The 17,482-nt window shown below is 51.2% G+C and overlaps 1 protein-coding gene across 1 annotated transcript in view; it reads left to right on the top strand.

Moving 5' to 3' along the window:
- LOC111144182 (C3 and PZP like, alpha-2-macroglobulin domain containing 8) overlaps positions 1-17,482 on the top strand; it is a 69,963-nt gene that overhangs the window by 18,526 nt on the left and 33,955 nt on the right. The window contains exons 12-19 of the mRNA XM_022498373.1: positions 417-587; positions 3,126-3,254; positions 7,411-7,594; positions 8,039-8,211; positions 8,785-8,934; positions 9,320-9,481; positions 10,909-11,051; positions 15,006-15,068. Of these exons, the coding sequence (XP_022354081.1) occupies positions 417-587; positions 3,126-3,254; positions 7,411-7,594; positions 8,039-8,211; positions 8,785-8,934; positions 9,320-9,481; positions 10,909-11,051; positions 15,006-15,068 (1,175 nt within the window). The remainder of the gene's footprint in view (positions 1-416; positions 588-3,125; positions 3,255-7,410; positions 7,595-8,038; positions 8,212-8,784; positions 8,935-9,319; positions 9,482-10,908; positions 11,052-15,005; positions 15,069-17,482) is intronic.

The raw sequence follows: 17,482 nt of genomic DNA, 5'->3' as shown, positions 1-17,482 counted from the left end.
AAAACACAATTATAAAAAAAGGGGGCGCCTGGGTGGCTCAGTGGGTAAAGCCTCTGCCTTCGGCTCAGGTCATGGTCTCAGGGTCCTGGGATTGAGCCCTGCATTGGGCTCTCTGCTCAGCAAAGAGCCTGCTTCCCCCTCCTTCTCTGCCTGCTTCTCTGCCTACTTGTGATCTCTCTCTCAAATAAATAAATAAAGTCTCAGAAAAAAAAAAGAAGAAAATTGGGACATGTGAGTTATCCTTTGTTCCTCTTTTTCTTGATTATTTTGGTTATCTGGGGACCCTTGCAATTCCTTGTGACTTTTAGCATCAGCTTGACTTCTCGGGGGAAGTTGGCTGGGATTCTGATGGGTGTTAGATCAGTTTGGGGAGCGGAGCTGCCCTGACCGTGTTGAATCTTTGGTGACCCTTCCAGGTGGAGTTGTCCTACCCGGATGGCAGCCCAGCCGAGGGGGTGACGGTCCGAATCAGAGCAGAGCTGACACCGAAGGACAACATCTACACTGTCGAATCTGTGTCCCGGGGAGGTCTGGTGGGGTTTGAAATCCCCTTCATCCCCATGTCAGCGCAACACGTATGGCTGGAGGTGGGTGAGTTGCTTGGACCTGTGTCATTCAGCCATGAGACACAGCCTTGGTGGGTTCCCCAGTCCATGCTTGGGCACCAGCTCGGTGGACCTGTGACCTACTGTTGCCCTGAGGGAGTTTACAGCCTTTGATGGGGAGTCTGGAGGATGGATAACCAGCCCATCCCAGGGCAAGATGGGAGGTCAAGGACAGGTGAGTGCTTCTGGCTCTGTCATGCTGAAGGTGGCTGGATCTCATCCTGTGGACTCTTGACCTTGGGGAGGGTCATCCAGGCTGCTCCTGGGAGGGTGGGACAGCATGTAGAAGCCAGAGGCCAGGCTGAGTCCTTTGGGAAGTTTCAGAGGAGGAGGGAGCTGGCAGGGTGCCCCTGACCTCACCGGGATACTTGGGATTTACTCAGAAGGCAGCATCAGGGGGATAGAGTGATCTGACTTTGGATACCCAGTGGTTGCTCCGGTAACCATCATGGGAGGGTACCCTGGAGAAGCACGGGTGGGCAGACAGGACGCAATGACAGAGAGGCCACCAAGTCTGGAGCTGTGAAGGTAGAATGGGCAGGACAGGAGGTCCCATTGTCAGGGGAGGGAGCAGCAGGAGTGCTAGAAGATGGTGTCCTAGTACCCCCCACCCTGGCTCTGTGGTGGCCCCACGGGCTCTGGGTGGCAGGGAAGGGGTGGGAGGCAGCCTAGAGTAAATGTGTAGGTGGGAGCCGAGGACACTTGGGGTGACTGTGTCCTCTGTGGGGTGGCATGTCCTTACAGACTTTTAAGCATCCAAGTTGCAAACTCAGGGGTCTCTAGGCTACAGCTCTCCGATGGGCTACAAATTCATTACTACAATTACAGCTTTTTTTGTTCAATGATCAAAAGACATCCCTTTGTTTGCATTAGTCCCCTAGCAATTAAGTTGCAGCAAAGCCCCGAAATACTACAAATACCAGAATTAGCTGAGTAATTTTCTGTCTCATAGATACAGATCTAAAAATTAGCTTTTCCCCAAAATGGCACTTTAATAGAAAGGTATTCTGTTAATGTTATTAAATACTGCTTAGGAAAAGGTCTTTAATTCTTTTAAACGGAAAACGAATGGTAAATGTTAATGATTTTTACTTTCTTTGTTTTTTAAAAGATGTATTGATTTATTTTAGAGAGAGAGCATGAGCGGAGGGGAGGGGCAGAGGGAGAGGAACAAGCTGATGCGGGGCTCTATCCCAGGACCTTGAGATCACGACCTGAGCCAAAATCAATTCGGACGCTTAACCGACAGCGCCACCCAGGCACCGCTAATTATTTTTTTAACTAAGTGTAACTGACACATCGCCGTATGTTGGTTTCGGGTGGATACCGTGAGTCCGTCCATATTCCCTCCTGTCATGAAACAGTCACCACGGTAGGTGTGCTCAACAGCCCATGTCACACATCGTTATACACTTTCTTTTCTCCTTGTGAAAATTTGGAGATCTACTCTTCGCAACTTTCCAAATATACAGTACAATATTGTTAACTTTGGTCACCACACTGGACATGCGATCCCCGAGGCTTATTTTTTCACTGGAGATTTGTGTCTTTGGCAATCACAGTTTTATTACAGTGAAGTGAAAAATTAGGACCAAAGAGAGTGAGGCAAGGGCCCCTGGGTGGCTCAGTGGGTTAAGCGTCTGCCTTTGGCTCAGGTCATGATCCCAGAGTTCTGGGATCAAGCCCTGTGTCAGGCTCCCTGCTCAGTGGGAGCCTGCTTCTCCTTCTCCCTCCACTCCCCCTGCTTCTGCTCTGTCAAATAAATAAGTAAAACCTTTAAGAAAACACAGCTCTCGTCAGTTGGGAAACCCCAGGGCCTTTAAAGTCTACCTCCCGGAAACTGGGGACAAAGTGGGCCAACTTCTTTATTCCTGATCCCACAGAAATCTTCGATCTGTACCTCCGTCCTCTCCCTGTGTGGCCCTCTAGTCTTTCAGCAGCACGTGAAGGGAACAGGTTCAAAGCCCACGGGAACAAGAGCCGTGTAACCGCCCCCCCCCCCCCCGCAGGGCTTAGCCGGGGGTGGGGGTGGTGTGGTGTGTGGAGGGGAAGGGCTTGAGCTCAGGGAGCGGCAGGGCCCAGAGCCCCGGGGCTGCTGTCCCACATGGCTGCTCCTTCTGTCCACCTTCTCTGTGGTCCCTTCCCAGGCCTGTTATCCCCTCTGAGAAGCCACCAGGGCCACCAGCAAGCCAGAGAGGGGGTAGGGGATGGGGAGGGCTTCCTAATATGCCCGTGATAGAACTAGCTCTTGGTGGCCTCACGAGTGACCTGCGTCTGCCTGAGCACCCTCTCCCCACCCCAACACCCTGGGACCAGTCTTGGTTACTTGCTTCGTGGAGCTGAGAAGTAGCACTTTAAGGCACATTGGACCCCAGTCTCTGAGAACGGGGGAGAGGGGTCCCCAAAGGCAAATGGGAACATGAGAGGGTCTTGCTGCAGGACAGGGCAGGCAGAGGCATTCCCCAAGACCCCCTTCCTCCACCAAGCCCCCAGGTCTTGACCAAGTACTTGTTTCTTCAGACCAAGGTGACGGCACTCCATGGAAAGCCCGTGGGGGCCCACTACCTGCCCAGCTACCTGTCTCTCAGCGGTTGGTACTCCCCCAGCCAGTGCTACCTGCAGCTGCAGCCGCCTTCGCGCCCCCTGCAGGTAAGGCTTGCGGGTGTGTCCTCCCCCAACCCTGCCCCCCTCCCTCCAGCAAGGGCGGAATTCCTCGGGATGAACGCCCGCCCGTCATTTCATTATGGTGAACACTTAGGCTGTGGCCTGGGGTTTACTGTGATAAACCTGGCCCTTGGGGTGCTGTCCCTGAAGATTAGCAGCTTGCCTTACAGGGTGGCACGCCTGTTACGGTCAATGAGCCAGTGTCCATGCGTCTTCTGTATTCACGGCAGTCTGCAGGGCGCGTTAGGGACCTCTCCTGGCATTGCAGGTTCCATGGGTTTGGACAAACGTAGAATGACACGCATCCAGCATTATAGTATCATACAGAATGGACTCAGTGCCCTGAAAATCCTCTGGGTTCCCCCCCTCCCCTGACCTGTTCATTCATCCCTCCCTCCCCGCCAGCCCCCGGCAACCACCCATCTTTTCACTGTCTTTATCTTTCTGCCTTTTCCAGAATGTCATATCATGTTGGAAGAAGTGAAACCCCCTGGGGTTGTATTTGGGTTGGAGGCACAGTTTCGATACACACGCACATAGGAAGTCAGGTCATGAGATTTATAAACAGATCGAAGAGTGGGGTGGGTGGGTGCGTAGCGAGCCTGGCGGGTGGGGGAAGGGTTGGCCTTTGCCCCAGGTCCGAAGCGAGCAGGAGACAACAGCAGGGCAGCAAAGCACCTGTGACTCATAGGTGGCTGAGGAGGAGGTCACTAACATTTTGGGCATCAGTGCTAAGTGGTTATTTGGGGGGAAAATGATGGGGCCAGAATCCCAAGCTCGGGTCCTCATCCGAATGTCCAGACTCAGTGTGTGAGCAGCGGGTCAGGCCATCAGATGCCCAGGCAGCAACTCAGAACAGCTGTTTTCCATCCGACGTAGACAGTCATCCCCCCCTTATCCGTGGGGATACATCCCTACATTCCCAGTGGCTGCCCGATACAGCAAGTTGTACTAAACCCTAGCTGTATGTTCTTTCCTATACGTCCGTGCCTACGACACAGATTGACTTACAAATCGGGCACAGTGAGATGATTACCAACAATAATTCATGATAAAACAGAACCACCGTAATAATATACTGTAATAAGAGTCACAGGACTGTGGCTTCTGTCTCCCAAAATACACTGTACTGTGCCCAGCCCGCTTGTGATCCCACCGTGGTGTAAGGTCTACGCCAGGGGATGAAGGAGGGCGAATGACACGGGCGTTGTGATGCGGCGTTCGGTGGCCCCTGACCTTCCCATGACATGTCAGAAGGGGCATCCGCTTCCAGACCCCCGCGGATGGCGGGTAACCGAAACCACGGACAAGGGGGATGGCTGTAGTCGGAACCGTACAGCACGCAGCTTTCTGATGAAAGCATTGCTGTTTTCACTTAACAATTTGCATCGAAGGTTCTGCCCTGTCTGTCCTATGGTATGGACGAACAGTGGTTGGTTTACGCCCTCATCTCTTGAAGGGTAGATGGGTCATAAAGCACCCTATGAGCTCCCTTAGCTGAGAGGCCTCCCAACCTTGCTCCCAGGCCTCCCCAGCCCTGTAGACCTCTGGCGCTCCCTTTCCGAGAGCCGCTGCCCGGAGCCGAGGCAGCTGGGATACAGGTCAGAGGAATCATGGCACCGGGGCTGCCCGTTTTGGGGGCTTAATGGCCCTCTGCAGGGGTTATGAGAATGAGAAATTCGGAGGAGTTTATGCCTGGCTGGGCTGGACATGCTGTTCTTGTTGTAACACTATTCAAGCAGCAGTGCGTTGTGGGGGTGCTGACCTTGGCCGCTGTCCTGCAGGGGCGGGGATTAGCCTGTCCCCAGCTGCCGGGACTTGGCTGGGCCACTCAGACTTTCCTCTCTGAGGGACATCTTCGTCCTGCCTGAGTGGGGTCAGCAGGCTCTGACCCCCTCACCCCCACGACTGTCACCAAGGGGCCCTGGGCACAACTGCAGAGACACACTCTTGAGACAAGAGCGGCCCTGCTGGGTCCAGCCTGGGCTCTGGTTTCCCCTTCCTTCAGCTCCGAGGCGCAAGCCAGTCTTTTAGGATTACTGTGATGCCATGCTCTTTTCTCTTTTCTGACATCTGAAACCCAAGGGGACTTTTGTTTATGTGTCTTTTTATAAGGTGGACATATACAAACTTAGAAATAATAAAAAATGGTATAACCACATGCCTTTCACCTAGATTTATGAATTAACATTTTGCCTCTATCATCCATCCTCCCACTCACCGCCCACTTGTCCACCTACCCACCCACCCAACCATCCACCTGTCTGTCCATCCCCCCATCCCCCCACCCAGCCATCCCCCATCCCCCCACCCAGCCATCCACCCATCCACCTGCCATCCACCCATCCTCCCATCCATCTACCTATCTACCCAGCCATCCATCTATTCCCTTAGACTTTTTTTTTTTTTTTGCTGCAACATTGGAAAATAAGTTACAGATATCATGATGCTTCACTCTTAAATACTTGAGCATAACATGTCCTAAAAGTGACATTCTTCAGCATGATCTCAAGGCTCTTGTTGTATCTAAGAAAATTATGTTAACTCATAATACTGTTTAATTCACAGGCAATATTCCCATTTTTGAAGATGTCCCCAAGATGTAACTTATATCTTGCGTGTGAACACCCGTGCACGACTACACAGTCTTGTGCACACATGTGTAAGTGTGCAACTATCTGCACGTGCCTCTGGGAATGAGCGTGTGTGCATGCGTGCGTGTGTGCGTGCACATGTGTGTGCGTGTGCACATGTGCGCGCGCATGCGTTTCAGGATCCATTTATGTGTTGCGTTTGGCTCTCCTGTGTCCATAGTTGCTCTTGATCGGAAACAGTCCCTGCCTCTGCCTTTTCATCGCCATGACTTTTGTGAAGAATTCAGGCCCGTGGTCTTGTAGAGGATCCCACATTCTGCATTAGAATCAAGCAGAATTGCTACATCTGTGCTGCTCTTGTGGGGTCCTGGCAAGAAGCACAAATTAAGGACGCACCACCGTTGCTGGAGCTGATTTTACCCCGGGGTCGGGTCTGATTCCTCCCAGCTCTTTCCCCTTGTGAGGGAGGCTGCTGAGTAATCGGGGTGACCTTCTGAGACCCGAGCCACAATGTCCTGACGCCCCAGCAAACTCCTTCCCACCCCCCTGCCATGCCTTTAGCGTCACTGACAATCCATTGCTACAATCCATTATTGCCAGAGGCGCTGCGTGGTGGCGGCTCTGAATTCTGTCATTCCTTCTGCGTTTATTAGCCGGTGTTCCTCTGTACAAAGAAAGAACTTTCTGTCCCTCCTCCCTACGGTTGTTTTTGTTGCTGTGCAGTGGTTCAGGGTATGTTACTGACTTAGGGACCTAAAAAAAAAAATTGCTCAATAGGTTCTAATTTGTTACCATACTTTATTTTAAATTTTGGAATAATTTAAGATTTTCAGAAGAGTTGCTCAGACAGTGCAGGGAGATCCTGCGTATCCTACTGTCAGCTTCCCCTGCTGATTTTAAGTTTTAGGAAATTGTCTTTTCACTGTTGCATTGTGAGAGTTTTTTATGTGTTCTGGACCCTAGACCCTTAGCAGATCTGTGAGCAGGGATGCTCAGGGTCTGAGGTTTTTATTGGGGGGCGGGGATGGGCAGTTGCAAAGCCCTGGGTGACCACCTGCATAGCCAACCTCAGTCCTAGCCCCTCCAGACGTGACACTGATACAATGTGACGCAGCACCCCTGCCCCAGCTCTCATAAATCATATTACCAGTATCTGGTGTGGCCTGAGGCCTTGGGTAGACAAAGATGCTTATCAGGCAGGGCATTTCAGAGACTTAGAGATACCCTCTGGGGGGTGAGGGGATGGGTTGGGGGACAAAGGCCAGACCTCTCTTTGGGCCAGGTTCACTTCTTTGCTGCACCCCACCTCGTTGAGAGCTTCCACACCAGTAGCACACTCCGTCTGACCACAGTCCTGGTCGCAGAGCCGCGGCTGAGGCTGCCACGGGGGCACGGCCACTGCCCACTGCCACGATGCCCCGGTCTCGGCTCTGAGGCCAGAGCCCCTGCCCCAGCCATGTCCTGGTCTCCCCGTGGCCCCAGAGCAGCCATCTGTCCTAGGCTGTGGGGTGCCAGGCAGGGCTCCCCATGCTGCGTGTCTCCCCCAGGTCGGAGAGGAAGCCCATTTTCCCGTGAAGTCCACGTGTCCCTGCAACTTCACCCTGTACTACGAGGTGGCTGCGCGGGGCAACATCGTGCTCTCAGGCCAGCAGCCCGCCCCCGTCACCCTGCAGAGAAGCAGGCGCGCAGCCCCAGGGACACCCATTCGCGTAATGCACCTTTCTGAGACAGGTGAGCCCGGCTCCCGGCAGGAGTTCCTCGTTCCTTCTGAACCACTGAGACAGGGGCAGATCACCCCGGAAAGGAGGGATAAGCAGGGCTCAGCTGGATCACTCTCCTCGTGCTCTGCAGGGGGCTGAGCAGCACCCGGCCCCGCCCACTAGATGCACTCCCAAGTCGTGACAGCCAAAAGTGTCCCCTGGGGCGGCAGCAGGGCCCGGCTGAGAACTGCTGACCGGCATGATGCTTCGGGAATCCTATCTGCTCCCATCATTTTGGGTTTCCTTTCCCTTCTAGGTGAAGTAATGGGGGTGTGAGTATCCATGGAGCTCTCGCCCAGGGCCAGCCCCTCCTCCTGCGGTGCCCCATGTCCCCTTCATGGCAGCCTGGGGCGTTGGTGGTCCCATCATGGGCTGCTGGATTCTCATGCCTCTCCCCACCTTTGACTGGTCCTAGAGCCTCCTCCTGCCCCAGCAGCCGAGGTCAACGTGTATGTGACCTCCCTCCGGCTGGCCGTGAGCCCCAGCATGGTCCCCCTGGGCCGCCTGCTCGTCTTCTACGTCAGGGAGAATGGAGAAGGGGTTGCCGACAGCCTCCAGTTTGCCGTTGAGACCTTCTTTGAAAACCGGGTAGAGCATGGGGAACTAGCCAGGGAAGCAGTGGGGGTGGGGACAGGGAAGTGCCGTCGGGGGTGTCTGCGCCCAGGTGGGCTGCACATGGCTGCCTTTGGGATCCCAGAAGGTGTCCCAGGCAGGATTGCAAGGGCTGCCCTGCCTTCAGGAGTAATTACGACATAAGTTGCATCTTTACTTCTCGGAAAGTCCCCCAGAGGGGGATTGCATTAAATCCACAAAGGGAAAGCGGTCCACTGTTCTCTGTCCCCACTGGGTTCCAAACCTAAGGGACACTGCTCCTGTCCCCAGCAGCAGGCTCAGCCTTCTGCCCCACCTCTCTGCACCCTTGGAAAATGGCTGCCCCAAGCCCTCAGCCAGCACCTGTCTCCCCCACCTCTCCCCTCCTCTTCCATCTTCGGCACAGAATGTTCCAGTTGCACAGGCCTTGTTCCTGTCACTCTGCCTCCTGGCCTTGTCCTTGCCTGGGCAGCAAGGCCATGGTCCCCACTGAGCTGGTGAGGGCCGGCGCTCATTGGCAGGTGGAGAGGGTGGCCAAGCTCCGGATTTCTCTGCTGTGTTTGGGTCCAGGTTTCACTGACATATTCGGCAAACGAGACCCAGCCTGGGGAGGTTGTGGACCTGAGGGTCAGGGCTGCGAGGGGCAGCTGTGTGTGTGTCACTGTGGTGGACAAGAGCGTCTACCTGCTCAGGTCTGGATTCCAGCTGACTCCAGCCCAGGTGCGTGGGGGCCCTCGAGCGTGGGTCCAGCACCCCCAGAGCGGGGTGGGGGGTTCTTCCTTTCCAGTAAGTGAAGGGCCTCATATGAGTCTAGATTCTTTCTTTCACTAGGGAGCCCAGTCCCTGATGGTTTCTTTGTAAGTTGAAAGATCTCGGGGTTAAATTCATCAGATTCTTGCGATGTAACATCGTCCAGGCCCTACCTCTCCAGCCCCCCTGCCCGTCTATAGAAGGGACTGGTGACACCAGTGGCCAACACCTAAGATGGTGTCCGAGTGATATTCGCGAAAGGAAGTTGAGATAGGAGCATGCCAGACCCCCTACACCCGGTTGGGGTTGACAAGAAACCTCCACTCAACCAGGCCCTCTCTCCCTTTGCCTGTAGGTCTTCCGGGACTTGGAAGAGTATGATGTTTCTGATGCCTTCGGGGCATCCCGGGATGATGGGTCTTTCTGGTGGGCCGGACTGGCGGCCCGACGCCGCCGGCGCTCCTCCATCTTCCCATGGCCCTGGGGCAGCACCAAGGACTCCGGGTCTGCCTTCGCTGTAAGGACAGGTGGTTTTAGACCCACCACCCCCTTCCAAGCGCCTCTCACTATGGAACACAGAGGGGACACAGAGACGGTCAAGGGGGATGTTTCCAAATTTTTATTGGGGCAGCACTAATGTTTGACTTCCCTAGATGGGAGCTCGTAAGTGGATCCTCCCAGTTTGCACAGCAGACAGGGTGCAGAACGGTATGACTGTTGACCGATAACTTGAACTTGGGAAGGAGCAAAGACGTTAGGGTGCTTTGCTGGAAGGAAAACCTTCACCCCGGGAGCAGACAGGCACCCACCCCAACATTTGTAGCTCACATCCATCCTCCTCCTCCTGAGCTGTGGGGGCTGGGGACCCCAAGGATTGCAAGCATCGTTCTCGATCATGCCGGGAGCCCGCTGGCCGTCTCCACTTGAATGCACGGCCCATTGTGGCTGCTTTTCATCCCAGTTTTACAGTCATTTAAAATGCATCCTTTTTCTCCTGTTTTTATTATGGAAGATACTCAGACTTCGAGAAAAGTTTGAACAAATTAACAAACACCTGTATGCCCACCACCTAGATCCCATGATTAACATTTTGCTACTGTAGCTAGAAAGCGCATTCCACATCTCTGTCTGTATCTGTATTGACATGCGTGTCAACCACACATTTGATGAAAGCCTGGCAGCTTTTGGAATGAAGAGGCGATGCCTCGGACTTGACATTCCCTGTTCCCGAAGCAGAGCTGGCTGGCAGTTGAGTTGCTCTCAGTATTTTTTTTTTTAAAGATTTTATTTATTTGAGACAGAGATAAAGAGAGAGAGAGAGAGAGAGAACATGTGTGCAGAAGTGAGGGGAGGGGCAGAGGGAGAAGCAGGCTCCCTGCTGAGCAGGGAGCCCAGCGTGGGGCTCGATCCCCAGAACAGGGCTCGATCCCAGAACCCTGGGATTGTGACCTAAGCTGAAGGCAGACGCTTAATGACTGAGCCACCCACGTGCCCCCAAATGAACCATTTTAAAGTGGGCAATTGGGTGGCATTTAGGACACTTACAATATTGTGCAAGCAGCACCTCTGTCTAATTCCAGAACATTTTCATCCCCTCAAGAGGAAACCCCCTCCCCACGAGCAGTCACTCCCTGCCCCCAGCAACCACGAATCTGCTTTCTGTCTCTGTGGATTTGCCTGTTCTGGATGTCTCCAGTAAATGGAGTCCTACATGTGGCTCTTTGTCTGGGTCGTGGATGTGCTGGCCTCCCTGCTGCTCTGCTCTGCACAGTCACTGGGTCCCATGATCCCCCCAGCCTGGTCACCAAGCCCAGAGCAGAAGCCTGACTCCCCCAGCACCACAACGCAGCAGTGATGTTGGGCTGGAAGCCCCAAATGGATGGAAACGTTGGGGCCGTCCTGTCTGCTTGCCCACCTGGGTTCTGGGCATTGTCTGTTGCTTAGGAAACAGGCCTGGTGGTGATGACCGACCTGGTGAGCCTGAACCACCGACAGGATGGCGGCCTGTACACCGACGAGGCTGTCCCTGCCTTCCAGCCCCACACGGGGAGCCTGGGGGCTGCAGGCTCCTCTAGGCAACCCCACAGGTAATTGCCGCCTCGTGCAGGGCTGTCTGACCTCGTCCTGTGGACCTCGGGGGCTGGATGGTTCTCTGTGGCGGGGCTGTCCACGCACAGTGGGTTCTGAGCAGCATCGCTGGCCTCCACCCACCTGATGCCAATAGCACCCCTTTCCCCCTGTTGTTATAACTGAAAATGTCTTCAGAGAATGCTTGCTGTCCTCTGGGGACAGTCACTATTGACCACACCTGGCCACACCTGACTATGTAGGGGGTGGGGGTGCAGAGGGAGGAAGGCACATCAGGAGCAGAGCTCCCTGGGACAGAGGGTTTGGAGTGGAGAGGTAAGGTGGGGTTTGACCCTCCCTCTCCCAGGATTCTGCTTAGAAAGTTCTTTCTATTTACCTCTTTCCTCCACCTGGTCCCTCCTCTCCCTTCTCCTCCTCTCTCTTCCCTTTTTTCCTTCAAGTCTCTGCTTTTTTTGAGTTGGACACCAAGTAATGCTTTTCAGTGTCTTGTTTTAACTCAACACCTTGAAGCCTTTCGAAGGTTATGAATTTCCCTCAGAGTGCTGCTCTAGCAGCACCCAAGTTGTGCTGTGAAGCATTTCCGTTCCTGCTTGGTTCCAAAGAGATGCTAACTTTTTTTGCACTGGGGCTTATCCAGAAGTGGACCTGTTTTAAACTTTCAGAGTGATATTTAAATTATTTTTAATTTGTTTTATAAATTTGTGTCAATCACGCATTATGGCCGGCAAACGTGGTCTTTGTTATCCACTGTCTGGTTCTTCCTTTGGAGCCTTTTTGTGTGGCCAGGTTTTGTAAAGGCTTGTGTCTTCTTGAAAAGACGATCCCAGGCCCCATCCACTCTGCACAAGGCTCCCCAGGCATGCTTTAGTCAAGCCTACAGATGGGGAAGCCCAGATCGTTCATGTTCTCGCTCACTTCTCGTTTGTCTGTTTGCTGACTTATCGATGACAGAGAGAGGGGTTCACATCTCCCCTTAAGATTTGTGGCTTTGTCCCTGAAGTCCTGGAAAGCTTTGTTTTGCAGGTGGTGGTGTGTTTCTCCTCTCTCCTGTCTCATCCTTTCTCCCCTCCCTTCTCTCCCACCCTCTTCTTCGGCTGCCTCACTCACTCCCTTCTCAAGCCCAGCTGTCAGCCAGCGAGCTGGGGAAGGGGGAGTGTTCTGAAGACATTGGCTCCACACTGTCTCTGGCTTTAGGGACTGGCATGGGGGAGGCAGGGCTTGGCTTTACTCCCTCCTGTCCACTCCTGCAAGAGGGATGCAGAACCAAGGGGCTGGGGCTGGGGCTGGGGTCTGTGTGGTCAGTAGTGCCACAGGATCTGGTATCTCTGAAGACCCTGAGGGTGGGCCCCACACTCCTCAGTCCTTGTTCTGAGCCAGAAGTGGCCTGGGGACCTCCCACCCTAGCAGGCCTGTCCACAAAAGCCCTCTCCATCTTTTGCACCCTCTCCATCTAGATTGAGGTCCTGGATACTTTGTTCTCCTGGGTTCTTCCTGCCTGGGCTTCACACTTAGCAAGAGTGTGGCAGGCCCACGAGGGTCCTAGTTTCTAAACTCCACATCATGGCATGGGCAGACCAGTCTCCCCATTGGGTACTTGGGATACATATGGAGGCATTTCTAGTACGTAGTTGGGTGAGGGCCTCCACCCACCAGACACCACCTCGGGGGCCCTGCCCTCTTATGGTTGGCCTAAGAGCTTGGCCTAGAGTGGGTATGAAAGTAATTTTCTGAAACCTCAAACCACGAAGGCAATTGTAAATCCCAGGGCAGAAAGGCATAAGACATGCCTTTAAAAGGAAGTGTCCATGCATTTTTGTAATTGGTTTACACATCCATACATCCATATTCTGAGGACAAGATATTTTTCTTAACCACGTGCAGTGGTTGAAACTTTTTAAGCAGTGTGAAAGTTTACATAATTAAATGTAAGTCTCTCTCCTGCCTCTAGATCCTCCATTCCCTTGTTTAGAGGCAACCATGGTCAATAATTTCTTAGATTTCTAGAAATTTTCTGTGCATACACAGGATATTTTTAAAGATTTATTTATTTATTTTAGAAAGAGAGAGAGTGAGAGAGAGTGCATGAGCAGGAGGGGCAGAGGGAGAGAGAGAGAGAATCCCAAGCAGACTCAGTGCTCAGTGTGGAGCCTGATGCAGGGCTTGATCCCAGGACCCTGAGATCATGACCTGAGCCAAAACCAAGAGTCTGATGCTTAACTGTGTCACCCAGGTGCCCCTATATGAGGATTTTTTTTTAAAAGATTTTATTTATTTATTTGACAAAGGTCACAATTCGGCAGAAAGGCAGGTGGGGGGAGGGGGAGGCAGGTTTCCTGCTGAGCAGAGATCCCGATGTAGGGCTCTATCCCAGGACCCTGGGATCATGACCTGAGCTGAAGGCAGAGGCTTAACCCACTGAGCCAACCAAACATCCCAGGATTTTTTTTTTAAGGCAATGAGAGACGGGATGCCTGGATGGTTCAGTTGATTAAATATCCGCCTTTGGCTTGAGTCATGGTCCCAGGGTCCTGGGCTCAAGCCCCGCACTGGGCTCCCTGCATAGTGGGGAGCCTGCTTCTTCCTCTCCCTCTACCCTCTGCTCCCCTGCTGTTCTCTCTGTGTGTCAAATAAATAAATAAATAAATAAAGTCTTTAAAAACAAAAAAAAAGCAATGAGAGAACACCATAGGACTGTTCTGAGCCTTCCTTTTCAAAGTCAACGGTAAGTCTTGGAGATGGATCCATCTCAGTGCACCTCCACTGACCTCACTCCCTTAGACTGACATGTAGCATCCCGCAGCATGAACTTACTACCAGCCAATTAACCTGGTCACCCTCCCGATGGAGATTTTTGGCTGTTTCCTGCCACAAACCAGCCCTTTGTCCTGGTGCCTGTGTCCATGAGTATCTCCAGGGTGCATTCCTTGGAGAGATCCTGCAGGTTGAAAGGATGTGAGCATTTTTAATTTTGAGAAGTTCTGCCAAATTTCAAGTAGGGCTCGGTTTTATTATTATTTTTATTTTTAAAGATTTTATTTATTTGCCAGAGAGAGAGCACAAGCTGGGGGAGTGGCAGGCAGAGGGAGAAGGAGAAGCAGGCTCCCCACTGATCAGGGAGCCCAATGTGGGACTCGATCCCAGGACCCCGGGATCATCACCTGAGCCGGAGACAGATGCTTAACCAACCGAGACACCTGGGCATCCTATTATTTTTTTATTATTATTATTATTATTTTAAAGAACAAGACAGTCTCTAAGGAAGGTGGGCTGTGAGGCTCCTGTGAATGAACCCAGAATGGCAGGTGCTCTTTAGGAAACAGGGAGGTGCTGGGGCTCAAAGTGAGATGTGTAAAAACATGGCAAACCCAGGGGGGAGAATTTAGCAAAGGGGAGGATGTTGGGGGGGTCCCTGTGACCCTTTTTACCTTCTAAACTCAGGATGTGAAGTGCCACTGTTGAGTTAGGGTGATTCTGTCAAACCTTTGATGCACCACTTGTTCAAATCCTTATCAAGTAGAATGTTAACCCTGCCAGGTAAAAGAATTAGTGGGTTTGGGGCACCTGGGTGGCTCAGTGGGTTAAGCCTCTGCCTTTGGCCCAGGTCATGATCTCTGAGTCCTGGGATTGAGCCCCGCATCGGGCTTTCTGCTCAGCAGGGAGCCTGCTTTCCCCTCTCTCTTTGCCTGCCTTTCTGCCTACTTGTGATCTCTGTCAAATAAATTAACAAAATCTTTAAAAAAAAAAAAAAGAACTAGCGGATTCTGTCCTAATCAACTAGAGTGTTAATTGACAGCCAAGAGAATTAAGCCACGACCCTGTAACCGAGTCCAGTGTTAACCTTTCCAGGTAAGACTTCCTGTGTTATGTTTTACTTGGGTAGAAGTTTACCTGTCAGGTACAGAATTAAGGTAGGTCCCATGACACTTTCTCATTTCTTTTCTAATTTTTCATAGAGCAGAGAAGAGGAAAAGGACTTTCTTCCCCGAAACATGGATTTGGCATTGTCTGAACATCAGGTACAGTGAGCTTTTCTTTTTTCTTACAGTAAGATGCCGTTTCTTCGCTGTGTTTGCGGGCTGACTCAGAGGCACTCAGGCAAGTCCAGATCATTCCCAGTGGGTTTGCTTTCAGATCTGACGTCAGCATCTGAGTCAGACTTTGGGCATCCTTTTCCAACACATAAAACTCAACGCCATGAAGTCAGCCCCAAATCCCACTGCGGCCTTGGACATCTGCTCAGGAAATATGAAATGCAGGGTCTTTGTGCCTCTTACGACTCCCACTTGGGGTAACTCTATCTGCTCTGTTTGCATAACGAGCTCATTAAAACGATTACAGTTCCCTGGAACATGAACTTGACCCCCCCCCCAACACCCCACTCACGCCTCAGGGAACTCGGGCTCCTGCCCACTAAACTGGCTGCTTTTCTCAGCATATTTCCTTTCCACTTTTTTACCCCCCATTTCAGTCCTTTCTGAAGACGCCCTGCTGTGCCAAATTCCTGCCAGATGCCGTTGGCTTATTTTTTTCTTTCAATGCTCATGATTCGTGTCAGAACACCAATGTACCAGTAGAAGGTCATGGTGGCTTGCCCTGGGAAACTGGTTAGGCAGGAAGGTCAGATGCCCTCCTGGTCCGTGGGTGGGCTTACTGCTGAGCTGGGCCCCCTTTCTAGACATGAAACACCATGGCATGAGGGCATCACAGAGCTGAGCTCCCGGGGGGAGGGGGGTCCTGAGTCTGCTTTCACAAAGATGTGTGTGTCGCCATTATGGGAAGACTTCTCATGGTCAGAACAGATCCAGAGGATGGCGTTCCATTCTAGGGGTCTAAATCTAAGATGGGCTGTCCATTACCATTCAGAGGTATCAGATGTATCTACATTTTCTGGGGGCCGATGTTTTTGGTGCTGGGTGATGTTTTTGGTACCGGGGTTGACACCTGGAACAAGGTGGACACTCAGGTTGCTTCCACCTTTTGGCTCTGATAAATAACCCTGCTGTGAACACAGGTGTGCAGGGATCTCTTTGAGACCCCGCTTGCAGTTCTTTGGGGTGGATATGCAGAAGTGAAATTGTTGGCTCATATGGTAATTCTATGTGTAATTGTGTAAGGAACTGCCATCCCGTTTTCCACAACGGGTGCACTGTTTTACACTCCCACTAACAGTGCACTAGGGTTCTTCTTTGAATATTTGATAAGTTTTGGGGCGCCTGGGTAGCTCACTTGGTTAAGTGTCCAACTCTTGGTTTTGGCGCAGGTCGTGATCTCAGAGTTGTGGGATCAAGTCCCACATTTGGCTCCAAGCTTGGCTTGGAGTCTGCTTGGGACTCTCTCTTTCTCTCTCTCTCTGCCCATCCCCCTCACCACTAAAATAAAATAAAGCTTTGAAAATTTTTTTAAAATGTTTGGTAGAATTCACCAGTGAAGCCATCAGGTGCAGGGCTTTTCTTAGTAAAGAGATTTTTGGTTATTGATTCAGTCTCCTCGCAGGTCTGTTCAGCTCTAGGTCTGTTCAGATTTTGGTTTTCTTTGTAATTTGGCCTTGATTAGTTTTTGTGTTTCTAGGAATTTGCCCATTTCAACTAGTTTATCCAAGTTCTTGGTGTATAGTTGTTCATGTACTTTTTTATAATCTTTTTATTTCTGAGAATGGGTAGTAATGGCTCCACCTTCATATTTTAGTAATTTGAGTCTTCTTTTTATCCTTTGTCTAATTAAAAGTTGGTCAGTTCCATTGATCTTTTCAAAGAACCAACTTTTGGTTTTGTTGATGCTCTATTATTTATCTGTTCTTCATTTATCTCTGCTCCAATCTTTGTTACTTCCTTCTGTTAGGTTTCGGTTTAGTTTGTTTTTCTTTTTCTAGTTCTCTAAACTGTGAAATTAGGTTGTATATTTGAGATCTTTCTTCTTTTTTAATGACCATATAACTATAAATTTCCCACTTTAACATGGCTTTTGCTGCATCCCATAAGTTTTGAGATGTTATGTTTTGTTTTCATTCATCTCTGGGTATTTTACTATTTCTTTTGTGATCTTTTCTTGGATCCATTGGTGAATTAAGAATATATTGTGTAGTTTCCACAAATTTGTAAATTTTCCAGTTTTCCTTTTCTTACTGACTACTGAGACTTCATTTGTGGCCTAATACATGGTCTGTCTTGAAGACTGTCCCATGTGCACTTGAGAAGAACGTGTGTACTGTTGCTGGGTAGAATGTTGTGTGAATGTCTGCTGGATCTAGTTACTTTATTGTGTTAAGTCTTCTACTTGCTTACTTATCTTCTGTCTGGTTGTTCTGTCTGTTGTTCAGAACGAGATGTTGAATTCTCCCATTTATTACTGGAGAGCTATTTATTTCTTGTTGAGTTCTGTCCATTTACATATGCTTCACATATCTCAGTGGTCTCTTATCAGGTACATACAT

Source organism: Enhydra lutris, unplaced genomic scaffold (genome assembly GCF_002288905.1).
Source record: "Enhydra lutris kenyoni isolate GAN:26980312 unplaced genomic scaffold, ASM228890v2 scaffoldscaffold10, whole genome shotgun sequence".
NCBI classification, from domain to species: domain Eukaryota; kingdom Metazoa; phylum Chordata; class Mammalia; order Carnivora; family Mustelidae; genus Enhydra; species Enhydra lutris.
Note: the sequence above shows the minus strand (reverse complement) of the source record. Positions and strands in the feature narration are given on the sequence as shown.